The sequence below is a fragment of the Podarcis raffonei genome, chromosome W (genome assembly GCF_027172205.1).
Source record: "Podarcis raffonei isolate rPodRaf1 chromosome W, rPodRaf1.pri, whole genome shotgun sequence".
NCBI lineage: Eukaryota > Metazoa > Chordata > Lepidosauria > Squamata > Lacertidae > Podarcis > Podarcis raffonei.
In genome coordinates this window covers 12,057,104-12,075,106 of record NC_070620.1, presented here as the reverse complement: position 1 = coordinate 12,075,106, position 18,003 = coordinate 12,057,104, and the positions used below count along the sequence as shown (strand labels likewise).

At 45.0% G+C, this 18,003-nt stretch overlaps 1 protein-coding gene across 1 annotated transcript in view; it reads right to left on the bottom strand.

Annotated features, from left to right (window-relative positions):
* Positions 1–17,086, bottom strand: part of LOC128406129 (nuclear pore complex protein Nup214-like) — a 55,445-nt gene extending 38,359 nt beyond the window's left edge. Inside the window, exons 1-5 of the mRNA XM_053373150.1 lie at positions 17,025–17,086; positions 15,591–15,682; positions 14,913–15,002; positions 14,522–14,671; positions 12,516–12,674 (exon numbers count right to left, since the gene is read on the bottom strand). Of these exons, the coding sequence (XP_053229125.1) occupies positions 12,516–12,674; positions 14,522–14,671; positions 14,913–15,002; positions 15,591–15,647 (456 nt within the window). The 5' untranslated portion in view covers positions 15,648–15,682; positions 17,025–17,086. The remainder of the gene's footprint in view (positions 1–12,515; positions 12,675–14,521; positions 14,672–14,912; positions 15,003–15,590; positions 15,683–17,024) is intronic.
* Between the last annotated feature and the right edge of the window lie 917 nt (positions 17,087–18,003).

The window sequence follows — 18,003 nt, the reverse complement described above, 5'->3', positions numbered from 1 at the left end:
GCTTAGTAAAATTTTTCCCCTTCCTCACCCTGGTTAAAATATCGTCAATCCTGGGCATTGGGAAGGTCACTGGTTCCGACACAAGGTTCAAGGACCTAAAGTCTACAACCAATCTGGGCTGTTTAGTGTCTTTTTTGTCCACAAAGAACACCGGACTGCCTCCCACCGCCCTTGATTCTCTTATGAAACCTCTTTTCAGGTTCTTGTCAATAAACTCCCGCAACTCCTGCATCTCCCTGTCCGACATGGCATACAGTTTACCCACTGGTAGCTGAGCCCCTGGGAGTAGGTTGATTTGACAGTCGAAGGGTCTATGGGGGGGTAGTTTGTCCGCTTCCTTCTCGCTGAAGACATCCTGCAGGTCAGCGTATTGTGGCGGTACCTTCCCCTTTTCCCCCACTGCCATCCCTGCCACCCTGGCCACAGCCATCCTCGGGGTTTCCCCCCCGTGACAGTGTTCCAAGCAGTGAGCTGACCCAAAAGAAACTGTCCGCTGGTACCATGCCACTACTGGATCATGTAGTGCCAACCAGCTCATTCCCAGTATGATGGGTGGTCCTGCCAGTGTGGCTACGTGAAAGGCAATGGTCTCTGTGTGTCTGGAAACCCTCATTCTCATGGGGGGAGTCTGGTGCGTCACCTCCCCTCCCAAGAGTTCTCTCCCATCAATGGTCGTTACTTGCAAGGGACAGTCTAGAGGCAGGAGGTACAGCTGGTGCTCCAGGGCGAAATCCTTGCTGAAAAATTACAGGAACTACCTGAATCCAGCAGTGCTTTAACCTTGATTGGGTGCCCATTGGGGAGTTCTAGCACCACCTCTAAGGCTAAGGCTGCTTGGGGGGGGGTCTGGCTTGGGCACTTTTACTGGTTGCTGGCCTGGCTGCTGTGCCCGGTGATCGGCAGCCAAGCGTTGGCTTTTCCCTGCTCCTCCTCTCCCCCCTCCTCACAGCCAGCAGCCCCCACCATTCCTTGCCATGCTTTCCTTTGAGGGCAGACCCTGGCAAAATGTCCTGGCTGTTGGCAGAGGAAACACTTCTTGGCTGTTTTCCCCTCCTTTCCCTCCTTCTTTCGAACTTCGCTGGAGTTAGAAGCCCCGCGCGCGCACGCGCTCCCCCAATCTCCATTGGTTCCACTGGCTGGGAAGGTTGGTCCGGTATTTCAGGAATGCGGTTGTCATGCCAACGTTCTCCTCTCCCCTCCCGCTTCTCTAAAGCGCGGGCTTCTTGGCGCGCTCCAATCGCAAGTACAGCCTTAGTCAGCTGATCCATCGATTGAGGGCGGGGCGCGCGAGAGAGTTCGTCCTTCACTGAGGGGGATAAGCCTTCCTCAAATAACATTTGCACTGGTTCCGAGCCCAGTTCCCACCCCAGTCTATGGATAAGCATAGCAAAACGCGACCAGTACTCTCTAACTGACCGGCTCCCTTGCTTGCAAGCCATCAGTTCCCGGCGAACCACACTCTCCTCCACCCCACTTGAGAACATGGCGTCCATGGCGCCAAAAAACTTCCTAAGGTCCTTTAGGGCAGCATTCTGCGTTGCCATTAATGGCCGGATCCATTCCCTGGCAGCGTCTTGAAGATGCCCGATAACATAAGCGACCCTCTCCCCATCATCTGCAAAGGCGTCAAACTGCAGTTCCAGCGCGTACTGTACCTCAGTCCTGAATGCATTATAATCCCTGGGGTCTCCCCCAAACTTGTGCACCAGTCCCGGTACCTTCCTTGCGATGGGGGTGTGCTTCCCCTGGGCATCCTGAGTCCTCCTTTCATCTAGCCGCGCCGCTAACAGAGCCACCTGCCGTTCCAAATCTCGGTTTCTCTACTCCAGATTTGGCGCTGACGCTGCCGCCTCTCCGGCACCTGCTCCTCCGGTTTGACTCATGATGCTGCCTGTCTTGTCTTTGTGCACAAGCAACGTCAAAGACTGACGGATTGCTGTAAAGGGAATTGGGGGTTGCTTGTGCATAAGGGGTGCTGCAGCTCTAGGCAACGTTGCCTGGCTAAACCTTTCCCTGGCTGGACAGCCCTTTCTCCATGGCTGTGTCAGTCACTGGCAGAATCCGTCAGTGGGCGTTTTCTGAACTTCTTCCAGCATAAAAATTCTTTCACCCCAAGTCTCCGCCTAGCCTCTCTGCGCGGAAGTCTCCTGCGCAGAGTGGGCGTGCCCAACGGAAGTCCTGGGCTCTCCCCGCTGCTCTCTGTGGAAGAGTCTCGGAGCCCTCCCTCCGCAGTCTTCCCTTGCTTCCTGGTGTCCCTCCTATTTCCTTCCTCAAAGGAAGCTTGCTCTCTCTCCCTGCTGGTCCCTTCTCCTGCATCGTTAGGGAGCCTTACCTCCACTCTAGGCTCCGATGGCAGTTCCCTGACAGATAATCAAACAGTCTCTCACCCTGTTCTTTCTTCCTCCTCTTCCAAGTCTAAAAGCACTTACTATCTTAAAGTCTTGCTTATCATCCAGTTTCCAAAAGTCTGCAAATTCCTGTGTTAGAAAGTCACTTAGGCTGTCTTTCTCAATTTCAGGCACCGCCCTAATCCTCAGATTGGTCTGCTTCTCCTTCAGTTCAATCATAGACAAAAGTGACTGGTGGGCCCCAAGCTGTGTCTGATGGTCCCCAAGCTATTTACATATCGGTGGTATCTTTTCCTCTACAGCCACTGCTTTTTCTTTTGCTTCCTGAGTTGTCTTTTGATTTGATGTAGATTCTTGCAGCAATTTTTCAATAGATTCTGTATTTGAGTTCACCTTCTGCCCCAAGTTGTTAATACTTGTAGTGTTTTGGTCAATTTTATTTGTTGCTTCAGTGACTTGTTTGCTTAATTTATCCAAAGATTCATAAATTTTGTTTAAAACTGAAGTAAATCCTTCTTCCGATGTCATACCTTTTGCCCCAGCTTGTACTCGGTCTTCCCCTTGTGGTACAGGAGGGCCGGATGCAGATGCTCTACGCTGCTGCAATATTGCACTAGTCTGTTGGAGTCTGACCTTGCCCAATCTTGTTGTCTTTTCATCCATAACACTTTGTCTGAGATTCTAAAAGTCAAGGTCAATCCCACGATCAGACTTGTTTTGCTGTGGAAATTTCCCTGGTTAGTTAGGAATGGAAAATTCCCCAGCCAGTTGTAACAATTTCAATAAGCCTCTAGGGGGACACAGTAACAGTCAGTAATAATGCAATAGTGTATCTTCCCAACTTTTCAAAAGCCCCCCTTCAGCAAAATAAATAACAGTTTCAAGTCCAAAGTATCTCACTTGCAGAGTTAGCTGTCAGAAAGTTACATTGTCCATAAATAGTGCGACTCTCAATACAGCAGTTCTATTTAATCTTGGCAATCCGTTCCCAAGAATTGAGTGGTGGTATTATATCCCTTTTTTGTCCTTTTCTTCTTTCTCCTTTCTATTTTTATAGGCAGAAAATACTTTCCCTTCTTCCCTCCCTCTCCTTCAATTCAGGGAGGGAATTCCTTTGGTTTGACGTTTGGATTTTGAGTCTTTTTAACGCACCTCTCCCGGTCTTAGCTTAAACAGTCTTTGCTTTGATCTTTGTACAAAACGGAAGGTGGACTTCCTGTTTACACCTTCCCGCTTCAGTGCCAAATTACACCTTATTTTTCCTTTAGCCTCCAATCTTAAAGCTTGCCCTACTCACGGGTTGTTGTTTAGTAGCCGAATTGTCACAGGAAAAGAGGTCAGCGCTCTCCGGCAACAGCTGCGCGGCTTCACTCCACGGAAGTAGCGATCGACTCTCAGCACCGCGCCATTAACCCCGTTTCGCTCCGGAGCCCCTCGTGAGGTTCCCTTGCAAATTGGGGGGGGGGGTGCTTTAGGTGTCTTTTCACGCTTCTATCTAATTCAAGTGTTGGCACGGCATTCAAATCTCCAAGTAAAATCATCTTATGATCCTCCAATTCTGTTAGCATTTGTTCCAATTTTTTAAAGAAGAATTCAGCTTTATTCATATTTGGTGCATATTTATAACGTTAATCTTTTCTCCCTGATGGTTGATTTGTACTCCTAAAATCCTTCCTTCATCGTCCTTACATATTAATATTGGGTCCCATTTCTCCTTCACGTATATCACAACTCCTCTTTTTTTATTAGTGTCTGAATTAACAAACTCTACCCCCAACCTTTTATTTGCTAGTATATGTTTGTGGTTTTTTTGCCACGTTTGTTTCCTGAAAACAGATCACATCATAATTTTTATTCTTTAACACCTTTTGAATTTTATTCCTTTTAGATTTTTCGTTCAAACCATTTACATTCCAGGACAGAACCTTTAACGACATTATATTGTTTGACTTTAATTTATATTCTACTCGACCTCTTCTCCGTTAACTCTTCTTCTTCCTCCTCCTCTTCTTCTCCTCCTGCTGCTCCTTCCTCTTCCACTTCCTCTTCTTCCTCTTCTCTCTCTCTTTTGCTTCTCTGTGTTTTTTGCCTTCTTTTCCTTCCTCCTTTCTGTATATCTCCCTCCTCCTCCGTACCTTTCTTCCCCTTTTCCTAGCTCCTTCTCATATCTTCTCAAAAAAATTTCTGCTTCTTGTGTATCTGTCAATCTGAATCTTTTATCTTTATAATAGAAGGTAATTCCTTCGGGGAACTCCCATCTATATTGTATATTGTTTCTCTGTAAGACACTTACTATTTGTCGGTATCCTTGTCTTTTACGCAAAAGTCTAATTGGTATTTCTTTGTATATAATAATTGTTCTGTTTTCAATTATTAATTTTTTCCGGTAACTTGTTCTTAATATCATATTTTTCATCTCAATTGAGTTGAAAATCATCAAACAATCACCAGGAGATTTTTTTTTAGTTTGAGCTGCTGGGATTTCACCCTTATTCTAAATGCGCTTTCTACAGTACAGGCTACTTCTTCCTCTTTTATTTCCAACCATTTTGCTAATTCTCTTATCATTTTTTCTTTTATATTCTCATGGATTTCTTCTTCTGCTCCTCTGAATTTTAAATTGAGTTGTTTCTGATGCATTTCTGTCATAGCTAAGCTATCCTCAATCTGTTCTTGTGATTTGTTCAAATCTCTTATTTCCTCCTTCATTTTTTCTGTCTCCCTTTTATGTTCCTTCATTTCTTTTTGAATTTTCTTGTTTGATTCCTCTATTACTTTTGATCTGATAGGTCTTGTATTTTATTAGTGAGTTCTCCCACAGCTCCTTCAATTTTTTTATCTATCTGTTCCTGCACCTCTCCTAATTTACTTTCTATATGCAATTCACTCTGTTTAAATTCCTCTTTGATCTTTAACCACAATATGTCTAGGTCTTTAATTTCCTCTTGTCGTGAGGCCTTTCTGTCTCCAGGAGTCCCTCCTACCTTTTTTCCATTTTCCCCTGACATTTTGTGATTATTTACACAATAGTCTGTGTTAATTTTCTGTCTCTCCCCTGAGGGGCGCACAATCTTTTTTTTTTTTTGTTATTCTTATTTTTCTATGTCTTAACCACTCTCCTTTAATTTACCTTATTACGCCCGTGCGATTTTGTTTTTCTTATTTTATATTCTTACAATTTCTTTTATATCACTTTCTATTGTATTTCCTTTTTTTCAGACAGAGTATTACCTTTGAAGTCAATTAATTCAGCTGTATCCTAAAGTACAACCATAATATCTCCGAGTACCACCAGAAAATATGTACTATTATAATAAACAGTTACAAATCCAGTTGGATAATAAAATGTCCAGAAATTAAAAAAAAATAGCTTCACTTATAATCCCAGTATATCTCGACCTTGGCAATCTTAAAGTCTTGTTTATACACCTTAGTACCTTCCTTAGGCTCTTGTTTTTCTTCAAATGATTCCCCCCTCCTAGGGTATTATTAATAGTATATGACAATATAGTTTGTGTTTTCCCAAACCGTCCCTTAAAACATTAACACCCTCTGAAAGTTTGGTAAATTTCTCCAAGACTCAAATAATTATTACTTATGTATGAGTTATTCCTGTTAAAGTGGTTTTCTAAAGTCCACGTAGATTGATGGGAGAGCAGTAGTTCCTTTTTTAAAATTAATTAATTAATTAATTAATTAATGTTCAGTTCCGATTTCTTTTAATTTCTTTAATCTTCCACCACTTGCCGGTTTAATCCGTCACTTGTAAAGGATATTCTATAACTTAGTCCATGTCCTAATCCAAGGTCTAGTAAGGCTAATAATTCAGGCTTTAATCCACGATCTAAATCAGACCTGTAAACCAATTAGATCCCAATATCACAAAATCACTGGTCCAATCTCTATCACCAAATCACTGTTTCAGTCTCTATCACAAAAAAGAAGAAATCACTGGTCCCGTCTCTGTCACCAAATCACTGGTCCGGATTCTGTCCCAATTTCCTGTTTATATTTTCAAGTCCATAAGAGATGTGAATGTCCAATTCAAAATGTTGTAAATATCCAATTATAGTCTACTGGGGTGTAAAACCCCCTGTTTTTAACACTCAAAGTTATTTTCCAAATTTTCCCAGGGTTTATCGGGTGATATTTTCCGCATTCCAATTATTTCTGGTTTTTTCTAGCTCCAACGCTTAAATGTGAATCTTTCCCAGAGCGCAAAAAAACAACGAAAAAGAAAACGGGAAGGAGGGGGTTAACTTAAGTCCAGTTTTTCAGCAGTAAGGATCGAAAGAGTACCCAAGATAATTGCAGTCAAATATAACCTTTTTTCTTAGGCAGTTCTTATTTAAAAGAGAAGAGACGTTTCTGCCAATCTTCCCTTATTCTTGTCTTTACTGTAACTTTGTTGTTTTTAACAATCAGCTCTGTGTCTTTCAATTGTCTTTCAATCAGCTCTGTGGTTATTACGTTTCTAATTATCTCTCTCACCGAGAGGGAACAACAAAGTCTCTGGATAGTCCTTAATCTGTTGCTTTGTTTTACAAATTCAAAAGTCTATTTACCTCGGCAGAAGCTGCCGTGGGCTTTTGTTATGTACTCACGCAGTCAGGCTAGAGGCTGCTTCCTTCCTTTACTCCTGCGACTTTGTATCCTGCGCCATTTTAACTCCTCCACCGGGATGGATTCCTTAATTTAATCCTTCAACATCCAGCGTTCACTTAGTGTGTTCTTAAAAATTTTAATTTTAAAATACTTCTCTCACACTAAGGGTCCGTTCTTAAATTTTTGGAGATTCGCCGCTTTCTCTAGCGAGAGCCAGAGGCATCACAACACAGGGTCGGTTCCTTCCTCTTGCGCTTGCAATCCTGTCATCTTCGAGCTCTTCAAGAAAAAAACCCGAAAAAACAGCCGGACCGCTTCCACGCTGCCGGTTAGCCATCCCTCAAGGGTATCCCCCTTGAGATTTTTTGGGGGTGCAGTGCCTTTGCAACTCCCCCCAAGTCCCTGTGTTGTTCGGAAAACCCCGACGAGGCTTTCCACGCTCCCTTTCTATCCGCGGCGGAAATCGGAAGTCGAATGGTGGGCATTGATAAAGGTAAGTACACGTAAACTGCATGTTCCTTCACCATTTTTCAAACTTCAGGGCTTGAACTTCCGTTTCTTGGAACTCCTGGAATGCTCAGCGGCAGGGAGGTCTCTCTTCAGAGTCCAACAGTAGTCAGCCATCATGACTGCGTCCCAGCGACCCTGATACCTGGTCTCCATCTCTTTCATGTCCTGATGGAATCTCTCCCCCTGCTCGTCACTCATTGAACCCAGGTTCTCAGGAAACTAGTCCATATGTGAAAAGAGGTAGTGCATCTTGACGCTCATGTTGCAGCCCAGGTTTCTGAAAGCAGTCAGCATGTTGTTGTCAAGTTCTGCGGAGTTTCTGGCCTTATTGTTGCCCAGAAAGTTCTTCACTACCAGAACAAATGCCTTCCACGCTTCCAGTTCCATTTCGTTCATTGAGTTTCCGAACTCTGGATCTCTGATGAGCTGACGGATCTGAGGACCATCAAAGATGTCAGCTTTCAACTTCTCCATGGTCAATCCTGGAAAAGCCTGGCACAAGTAAGTGAAGCAGTCACCATCCTTGTCCAGAGCCTTGGTGAACTGCTTGATTAAGCCGAGCTTGATGTGCAGCGGTGGGAAAAGTATTCTGTCTCTGTCCACCAGAGGGTCGTTGATGACGTTCCTTTCTTTGCAAGGCACCAATTCCTCCCGCAACGGCCAGTCCTTCTTCGTGTAATGCTGAGCACGGTCCCTACTATCCCACATGCACAGAAAACATGGGTACTTGGTGAAGCCAGACTGTTGTCCCAACAAAAAGTTCACCATCTTCAGGTCAACACAAATAAACCACTTATGCTGATCATAACCAATTTTCTCCAGCACATACTTCACCGCTTCATAGTTCTCCTTCAGTGTACTTGAGTGAGCCAGGGGTATAGAGGCAAACTGGTTGCCGTTGTGTAGCAGAACACATTTCAGTGATTGCTTGCTGCTGTCAATGAACAGTCTCCAAATCTTTGGGTTCATACTGTGGCACTCCAAGCTTGAGCCGAAGCTGCGCAATATCTGCACAGTACACCAAGTCCTTCTCTTCTGAGAAAAAACGGAGGTACTCTTGATGCCTGTTGCGGAAGAAGCTGATGCGAGCACTGTCAGAGAGGAGGTTTTTTTCCTTCAATCTGGATGCCACCAGTTCGGCAGAGTCCTTTGACAAGCTGAGGTCGCGAACTAGATCATTCAACTCCTTTTGGGAAAATGGATGTGGAGCATCATCTTCAAGAACCACTTCTTCTTCATGTCCTTCAACACTGGAGGCATCTTCGTCACTAATGTCAGGAAGTTCTCCGAAGATAGGCACTGGAATTTCATCACAATGAGCTACAGGACGACGTGCTGATTGAAGATCAGGATTAACTTAGTGCTTTGCTGCACCAATTTATGGAAGATTTCGAGGTTTTATGACTTCAAACTGATCCCTTTTCGACATAATCACCCAGAACTATCGGACCTGAATACTTTTTGTCATTAAAATAATCATTTCCAATCAAAACAATTATTCGACATGGCATTTTACCCCCACCAACTTCTTCTAAAATGCTCCACACAAGCGTACATGTGAACAAAAACGTAAAAAAACGACATGTGGCCATAGCTCAAAAACTTGACCTGATTGAGCAAAACCAATGTGAATTTTGGATTCAGCGCATCAGTTTCGTCCTAAATCATCTGAAAAAATGCAGACAACAAATTTGTTGTTGACCAGTGATCAGTTGCTGGGAATCGCAGGTAGGGACAGCGCAGCTGCACTCCAGTTTTGCTTGTGGGCTTCCCACTGGGGCACCTGGTTGGGCACTGTAAGAACAGGAGGCTGGAGAAGGTAGACCTTTGGCCTGATCCAGCAGGGCTCTTATGGCAAGGGAGTTATCCCCCAAGGGCAATAAGAGATTAACTAACACCCTGACCTTACATTCAGCCTTTTAAGGTACTGTTTTAATTATGGTTCCTGCTCAGAGGTTGCATCCCACATTATCCTCATGCATTCAAGCTGTGTCAGTTACACAATACCAGCCAAGGCTCAGTTCAATATTTCACAGTTCAGGGGAGAAATAGCTTGTTTAACTTCTGACACCCCAGGGGAGGAGAAGTGCAAGCAGAGTGAGGTGAAGTCTCTCGTTCGAAAAAACCTTTTTGCACATTTGCAGGAACTTCCTGCGGCAACCCAGTATTTACAAGCCCATTTGGCTTCCAGCCTCCCCATCCATGAAATTAACTGCAGCAGCTCAAGTCCTTGTAAAATCGTCACATTGAGCAGCATGGCACTTGGTGGTGATAAAACAATCCCCGATGATGAACCCACTTTTTCTTTATAAAAATTGGGTTAGAATTATTAAACTGGAACTTCATTACAAAAACTTTGCCTTCCATGTTTGAAGGTGGAGCAAAGAAAAATGTTGAGAAGATGACATTGGCTTAAAGAACAGCCTCTAGGCCAGCGGGTCAACAATTTGCCCTTTAGAGAATCGTACAATAGAGGCATTGCTCACCCCAGAAATGTAGGAAGCTGCCTTAAATTGAGTCAGGCCATTGGTCCATCTAGCTCAGTTCTGTCTAGACTGACTGGCAGTGGCTCTCAGGAGTTTCAGGCAGGGAACATTCCCAGCCCTACTTGGATATGCTGGGGACTGAATCTGGGACTTTCTACATGCAAAGCAGGTGCTCTACTGAGGCATCTGATCAAGGCCTGTATTTTAAAATGAGCTTAAAGATATATTTGCAAATGTTTGTATGTTTCATGCCAGGCAGAAAGCAGCTGGCTAAGTACTTTGGCAGTTGTTTATCTTCCTGCTCTCCTGAAAAAGGGCCCCCCTGATTTATAGCAGTAGCAGGAGACAAGTTTCTCAAAGTTGTAAAAGGGAATTACAGGCTGGGAGCAAAGGTTATACTGACCCTACATATTACAGAATACAATCAAGCTGCAAAGCACTAATTAAGAGTTGGTAAATAGTAAGATTTATTGTTTAACAGAAAATAATACCATGTGCCTCCCATCAGACTGTAGCCATATTTTCCTAAGGTTTAAGGTAAGAGCTAATGGGAAAAGCAGCTGGCTGGGAAAGAGGGGTGTAAACTGAAGAGGCTTCTTTTGAAGCTGTTTTTACTGAGTTTCTTTTTACTTTGCAAAGGCCTTTTCTTCTAAAAAGCTATCTATGTTATGTATGAGATTTATTGGCTTAATGTAATTATGCAAAGGATTTAGAAAGTAAGAAATGTTAGATTCTTATGTTAGATTCTTATTTCATTGATGGTGTGTGAGAATGTGAACCCAAGATCTCTGTTTAGATAGAATTTAATACCATGAGCCATTTGTTTTAGCCATTTGTTTTGGAATGCAGGGGCAGCAGGGGCAACAGGGGCAAAAGGTGATCTGGTAATTAAGGTGTCTTGTCGAGGCAAATGTAAGATATATGGCTACTTGTCTGCCATTTATGGATAGAAGGAAATATAGCTCTTTGTCTCCCATAAAAGGTAATAGGAAATGGGTGTATCTTTTATGATTGGTTCTAGCAGACAGCCAATAGGAATTTCAACCAGGCTGATTGGACAGAGGCAGCCAAAGGAGGAGCAAGGGGGCTGGGCTGAGGAAATATAAGTGCTGGTCATCAGGGCTGGAGGGGGGCAGAGCTTTGGTAACTATATACCACTGTGCCTATCATTTATTTGTCTGACAAATAAATTATTATTTTAATTTCTCTATTGCTGCATTGAATATTTCATTCCAGCTAAGCGTTAACCACGAGCAGGGTGCTACACTACCACTGGGCTATTGATTTCCCCCTAAACATAAGGAAGATTCTAGTCCTCATGGTTCTGAATCAACAGCCAATTTACACAGGAAGCTGCCTTGTACTGAGTCAAACTACTGGTCCAACTAGCTCAGTATTGGATACACTGACTGGAACACTTCGCCAGAGTTTCAGACAGGGTTCTCTCCCAACTCTACCTGGAGATGACAGGGATTGAAGTTGGGACCTTCTGCATGCAAAGGAAATTTTCTACATCTGGGCCATGACCACTTTAGCAAAAATAATAGGGACTGTCAACTGGTAGTCACAAAACCCAATCCAGTCTACAAATAGTTTCCATCCAATCTGGGGAATTGCACATGTATTCACAGAGAAGCAGTACAGTGTAATGGAGAACATGTGGTTCTCCACATGTGGTTGGACTCCAACTCCCATGAGTCCCAGCCAGCCTGGCCAACAGTCAGGGGTGCTGGGAGTTGTGGTTCACCAACAGCTGTAAGGACCAAAACATAGCTGCCCTGGGGTAGTGGATAAAGAGATTGACTAAGACTAAAAAGGGACGCGGGTGGCGTTGTGGGTTAAACCACAGAGCCTAGGGCTTGCTGATCAGAAGGTTGGCGGTTCGAATCCCCGTGATGAGGTAAGCTCCCATTGCTCGGTCCCAGCTCCTGCCAACCTACCAGTTCGAAACCACGTCAAAGTGCAAGTAGATAAATAGGTACCGCTCTGGCGGGAAGGTAAAAGCCATTTCCATGCGCTGCTCTGGTTCACCAGAAGCGGCTTTGTCATGCTGGCCACATGACCCGGAAGTTGTACGCTGGCTCCCTCGGCCAGTAAAGTGAGATGAGCGCTGCAACCCCAGAGTCGTCCGCAACTGGACCCAATGTCAGGGGTCCCTTTACCTTTACCTTTTTAAGACTAGGGAAACCCAGGTTCTAATATCCAAATACATGAAACTCACAGGGTTGCCTTGGGCCACTCACCATATCTCAGCCTAATCTACTTGACAGGGCTCTTGGGGAAGTAAAAAGAGGAGGGGAAGAGATAAGAGATTCATATACACTGTCCAAAGCTCTTACCAAAACATTTCCAAGCAAACACGCTTAACTTCTGAAAAGAGAGCAACTAGCAGCAGAGAATGCTTGCTAAAGATTGGAGCAGCTTATGTGACATCTCTAACTGGAACAGGTACCATTACCTGCTGGGGACCATGGGGTTTGGAACATCCTCTGCCTCCCTAGCAGGCATTTATAATTTCCCCCTGGCTCCCAAAGCTCTGACCCCCTTGCCCTATCAAGGATCCTACCTGAAGTTGAGCTTCACTTTTGGGGTCCAAAGGCTTCTTATACAGCAGGTGCAGATATTCAGCGCTGTGAGCATGCATGTCCTTCTGTCTTGCTTCTTCCAGCCCTGCAAACCCCTCCAGCAGGCTTGTCTTCAGGAGGCTAAAGTCTGCATGAAGGGACTACAAGAAAAGAACAAAGGGAGAGGAAGACCCACCAGGAAGTAGGTGGAACTCTTTGTCACAAAACACATATGTGGCTTTTCCACAGAAATGTTAATTCATCAGGTCTGGAAGAAAGCTATACTGGGGCAACAACACAGTTCAGCAGCACAAACTGCTGCCACAAACAGGATTCTACATTTCAGGGGCAGGGGTGGTGGGACCTAACGAATCACAAGGCTTCTACAAGCCAGTCTGCATCCCAATTCCCTGTTCATTTCTTTTTAAAATTTTTGGCATCTGTATGCCACCCCATAACCATAGCTAAACTAATTAGACAAAACAAAGCACTTAAAAAAACAAAACCCCAACATAAATAGAACAAAAACAGTGGCAACAATAACATTAGCAACCTGCCCCATTATATATTACTGAAATGAAGAAAGCCTGGGCCAGAAGGTAACCAGGGTGGATTTGGGTGAGAAGGACGGATGGTGCTGTTCTGTTCTGGTACTCAACATTAAAGAAAGCTAAGCCTAGGGATTTGTCTTTAAGTGTGTGCCTTTCACAACTGTTCTGTTTGAATATCAGGATTCTAGCAAAAGCAACAACAGATCTTGGAAGCCTGCCCTCCCCTGGTCTAGAGGCTTCAACTGTGGCAAACTGTTTGCTTGATGCTGTCTTTATTTTATTTTCAGTCCTAGCTCAAAACCAGACATTTTACTCCCACTGGAATTTTTAAGTGGCTTGCTGTGGGTTTTTGCTCTAAAGTCGTTCTGAGAAGTTTGAACAAGAAGTGACTAAAAATCATTCAATAAATATATATGATTTCCCAAAAGAATAAAACCCAAACAGCCTTCAGACCGTGGTTTCCAAGGCAGTCACAAATTATGGTTATCAGTTCAGACATGGTACTAAGCTTCTTTAACCAGAAGATGGAACTATGCTGTACAGTGGTACCTCGGTTTACAGACGCTTCAGGTTACAGACTCCACTAACCCAGAAATAGTACCTCAGGTTAAGAACTTTGCTTTAGGAAGAGAACAGAAATCACGTGGCGGCAGCGCGGGAGGCCCCATTAGCTGAAGTGGTACCTCAGGTTAAGAACAGTTTCAGGTTAAGAATGGACCTCCAGAACGAATTAAGTTCTTAACCCGAGGTACCACTGTATGCACATTTCTGTCATCTCACTTTTGTCTCTAGCTCAAAAAAGGTTTGTGGGACGGTTCCCCAAAACCCAGCAAACCTATTTACCGGAGGCAACACAATGGAGAGAGTATGTCTCCTTCAGGAACACCAAACCCCCTTTCAAACTTCCTCCTCAAGAGTGCAATCTGATGGGAATAGGATAAGTATGATAAATAAGGAAAATACATGTGGCGTGCAGCCAAGGGTGAAGTGGTCTATTAAGGCACAGCATATTGTTTTCAGCAAATGAAAACATACACTCAATTACGAAACAATGGAGTGAACTAACTACTGTGTTTAATAAGTGGGACTTGAGGGGCGGCAGGAATCAGAAGGCCATTTCAAACCACTCACTGTGCTTTATGATACTGATTTGGCAACTGTTTCAGGCAAAGCTGAAAATAAAATATATACACCACACAATGAAGAATACAACACCCACCTTGAATTACAAGGGCTACCAAACAGATCAGACATGGTTAGGATTACACAGAAAATGTCACAGTCTCAGCAATAGTAATACCACCATAATCGTCCCATGCAATCAACAGAATGAGAAGTTCTTCAATTTGTAAAAACCAGGACCTAACAAGTAACCCACTCTCAACCCTGAGCTAATTGAGCATGAAGGAAAACTTGGTTCTCAACTGGAGGCTACATCCTCCCCCAAATCCTCTTACCTCTGTTGTCTCTTTGATCTCCAAAAGGAAAGTGTGAAGGTCGTTTGACTCCATCCTCAACATCTCCTCCTCTTCCTCGGTGCCCACTTCGATGGCAGCTTTGGCTGTCCTGCCTTTCAGCTCTTCCATCTCCTTCTGGAAATGTGCAATCTACAGGAACAAGTTCAGTAGTTCATGCATGTTAAATGACGACACACCCAACCGTTGAGAGCTCAGGTTGGGGAAGAACAGTACGGACAGCAAACATGTTGCCCACCAGATGTTGTTGGACTACAACTCCCATCATCCTCTGACCATTGATGAACGTTGAAGTCCAACTTCATATGGAGCCCAGGTTCAAAGAAAGGTGACCCGGGGAGGAGCAGTACATCATAGCTCCAGAAAGCCTCACCTCCTCCCTGATTTCTATGATGACAGGATCTGAATCCTTCCACTGGTGAGCCTGTTTCTCCACCCCAGCAGTGGGTGGTTGCTGCTGGCCCTGCAAGGCACAAATGCTTTATTATTGTTTGATGGGGAATTTTAGAACTAAAATGTTCTGCTATGAGAGATAAAACAAGAAAACTTCTGAACATATTAAAGGAAGAGAGGGGGGAAGGGGGGAGCGTGTGTGTTGAAAGCAAAACACAAGTAAATAAAGTTTGTAATTTGCTTGTCTATAAGGGTGGGTCTGACAATAATGGTACAAAAAATAATACTAAGGACAAGAAAAATTAAGCGTCCCCAAAATTAAAACCTGCCCCCCATAAAACTCCTAAGCAACCCCACCCCATCCCCCAACAGTGTTTAGGCACCCTGAGCCGCATATCCACCAGGAGTCACAGGTAAAATGTCTTCCTTGCTAAATAACCACCTAATATGCACAGGAAGACACTCTTGGGGTTCACTCACGTAACTGAATGTCTCCCTTTACCAAATCTGCTCAGAGACTCCTTCAATCTTCCAGAGAGAAGCTGTGTGAGATAGAAGCAGCTATGTTCACGTAGTAAGCTTTGTCTGATTTGATCCTTGTTTTTGAGATGGAACAATATGTTTCCTGTCAAGGACAGACAGGTCAGCTTCTAATTACCTGGGAAGGGCTCACTTTTGAAACAGCTGAGGAAATCTTGGCTGTTTTCTGGAGCATGGAAGCTGGAAGAGCACTCTGAGAAGGACGCTCCACTAAGAGTCCAAAAAGAAACAAAATCACTCATAGACTCATGAATTTCAAAGATAACAGGATTTGGTAAGTGTAGCCATCTGCTTTCAGGAAAATTAAGTTTATATGTTTTTATGTACCGTATTTTTCGCCCCATAGGGCGCACCAGCCAATGGACGCACCTAGTTTTTTTGGGGGGAAATAAAGGGGGGGAAATTATTATTTTTTCCCCAGGCACAGGGCTGGGGTGGGGGATGCCCGAGCTTCCCCCGACCCCAGCCCCCAGAACAGGCTGCTATCCGCAAGCCTAGGGAGCCCGGTGGGAAGTCGCGCCGGTCTCCCCAGGCTTGCGGATATCTGTCCCCCGAGCTTGTGGGGCTGGTGGTGGGGAGATGCGCACTTTTCCCTAGTGCCAGCCTCCAAACCAGGTCGGGGAACAGCGGGAAGGCGCGCTGTGCCTCCCCGCTGTCTCCCGAGCTTGTGGGGCTGCCCGATATCTGCATGAACTCTGCACCGACCCCTCTCGCTCTCCAGGCTTCAGGCTGCTATCCGCAAGCCTTGGGAGCCCGGCGGGAGCTCCCGCGGAGCTCCCAAGGCTTGCGGATAGCTTCCTGAAGCCTGGAGAGCGAGAGGGGTCGGTGCGCACCGACCCCTCTCGCTCTCCAGGCTTCAGTGAAAGCCTGCATTCGCCCCATAGGACGCACACACATTTCCCCTTCATTTTTGGAGGGGGAAAAGTGCGTCCTATAGGGCGAAAATTACGGTAGTTTCCATATAGCTGTTTTTAAGGTTGTGTTTTAGTTTTAATGACATGCTGTTTGTTTTTTTAGACTGAATGCTGATTAGAAGATTTTTGAAATATTAAGCAGTAGATCAGAGCTCTCCAAACTGTGTGTCGTGGCAGCTACAGTGTGTAGGTGTGTCATGCAAATGCTCCCCACGCTTCTCCCAGGGCTGGAAAGGGGTTAGTTTAACCTCCAGTTTGTTAGTATAAAAATGAATTACTGTGTTGTGAAACGATGCATGTCTAAAAAGTGTGTTACCAACATGTGAAGTTTGGAAAGCTCTGCAGTAGATAAGAAAGAGCAGACCACCATGGCAAAGAGAGCTCTAAGCACACATGTGACCATTCCAGAAAGGAGGGAACACAGACAGGCAGTAAAAAATAAAATCTGTGTGGCAGCAATAGACATTTTCAGCAAAAAGAACTGACCACTGTAGGATGTTGAAATGCCAAACTTCCATTTTTGTACAAAGTTTATAGTCCTCAATACCTGTTTCTCATACTAATCCACATGTAATGCAGTCACAACTACATATGAGGATTTATCAGCAGAAAAAGGGGGAAAGGGAGAGGGGATATACCTGCTGAAGAGACTGGGGTGGAAGCCTTGATTGGCACTGCAGGAGGGGTGCCCAGCACAGTGGACTGACCCACAGTCCCAGCAGGTGAGGAGAACATACTGGAGCATTGGCCACTGTTGGCAGCTGGTATAGAAGATTCAGCAGCAGTGAACCTGGGGAGGGAGGGAGAATAGAAGAATTCATGCTCTTGGGACTAGGAATCTTCATGGTACGGGCCTTTTGCAGGTGACTTGTTACCCGTAGCTGCATGCAGGGTGCCCTTGGTCACACCCTGTGCCATCAGCACTCTGCAAGAGCAGTGGAAAACCTCTGTCCCACAAATGTATTGATAAATAGCTGCACTATATATTTAAAGCGGTACCAATAGTCAGGACTTCTCCAAAATAACCCAGGGAGCTGTTGCTTGTTAAGCCTGCTGAGATAGGTTAAAGGTAAAGGTAAAGGGACCCCTGACCATTAGATCCAGTCGTGGACGACTCTGGGGTTGTGGTGCTCATCTTGCTTTATTGGCCATGGGAGCCGGCGTACAGCTTCTGGGTCATGTGGCCAACATGACTAAGCCACTTCTGGCAAACCAGAACAGTGCACGGAAACGCTGTTTACCTTCCCACCAGAGCGGTACCTATTTATCTACTTGCACTTTGGCGTGCTTTCGAACTGTGTGGAGGTAACGTTTCACTTGTGCTGAGGCACACCTCACACCAGGCATGCAACAGTGTGCCAAGGAGCATCGCGCCCACACTCCTTGAACTCCTGGCTCTTGGCTAGAAAACATGGTTTTTCACTTCCGGGTTAGCGCCATCGGCAATGGCGGAGTTCCTCTGACCGGGAGGAACCCGCTCCGTAAAAACCGGGTCTTGCCGCCGCGGCGAAGGCGGAGACCCTTCAAAAATCCCAGGCGGATGAAGCCTGGGAACGTGGGATTCGGCTGACACCAGGAGCACCTCCCCTACTCGCAGGGAAACCCTTTTTCGGGGAT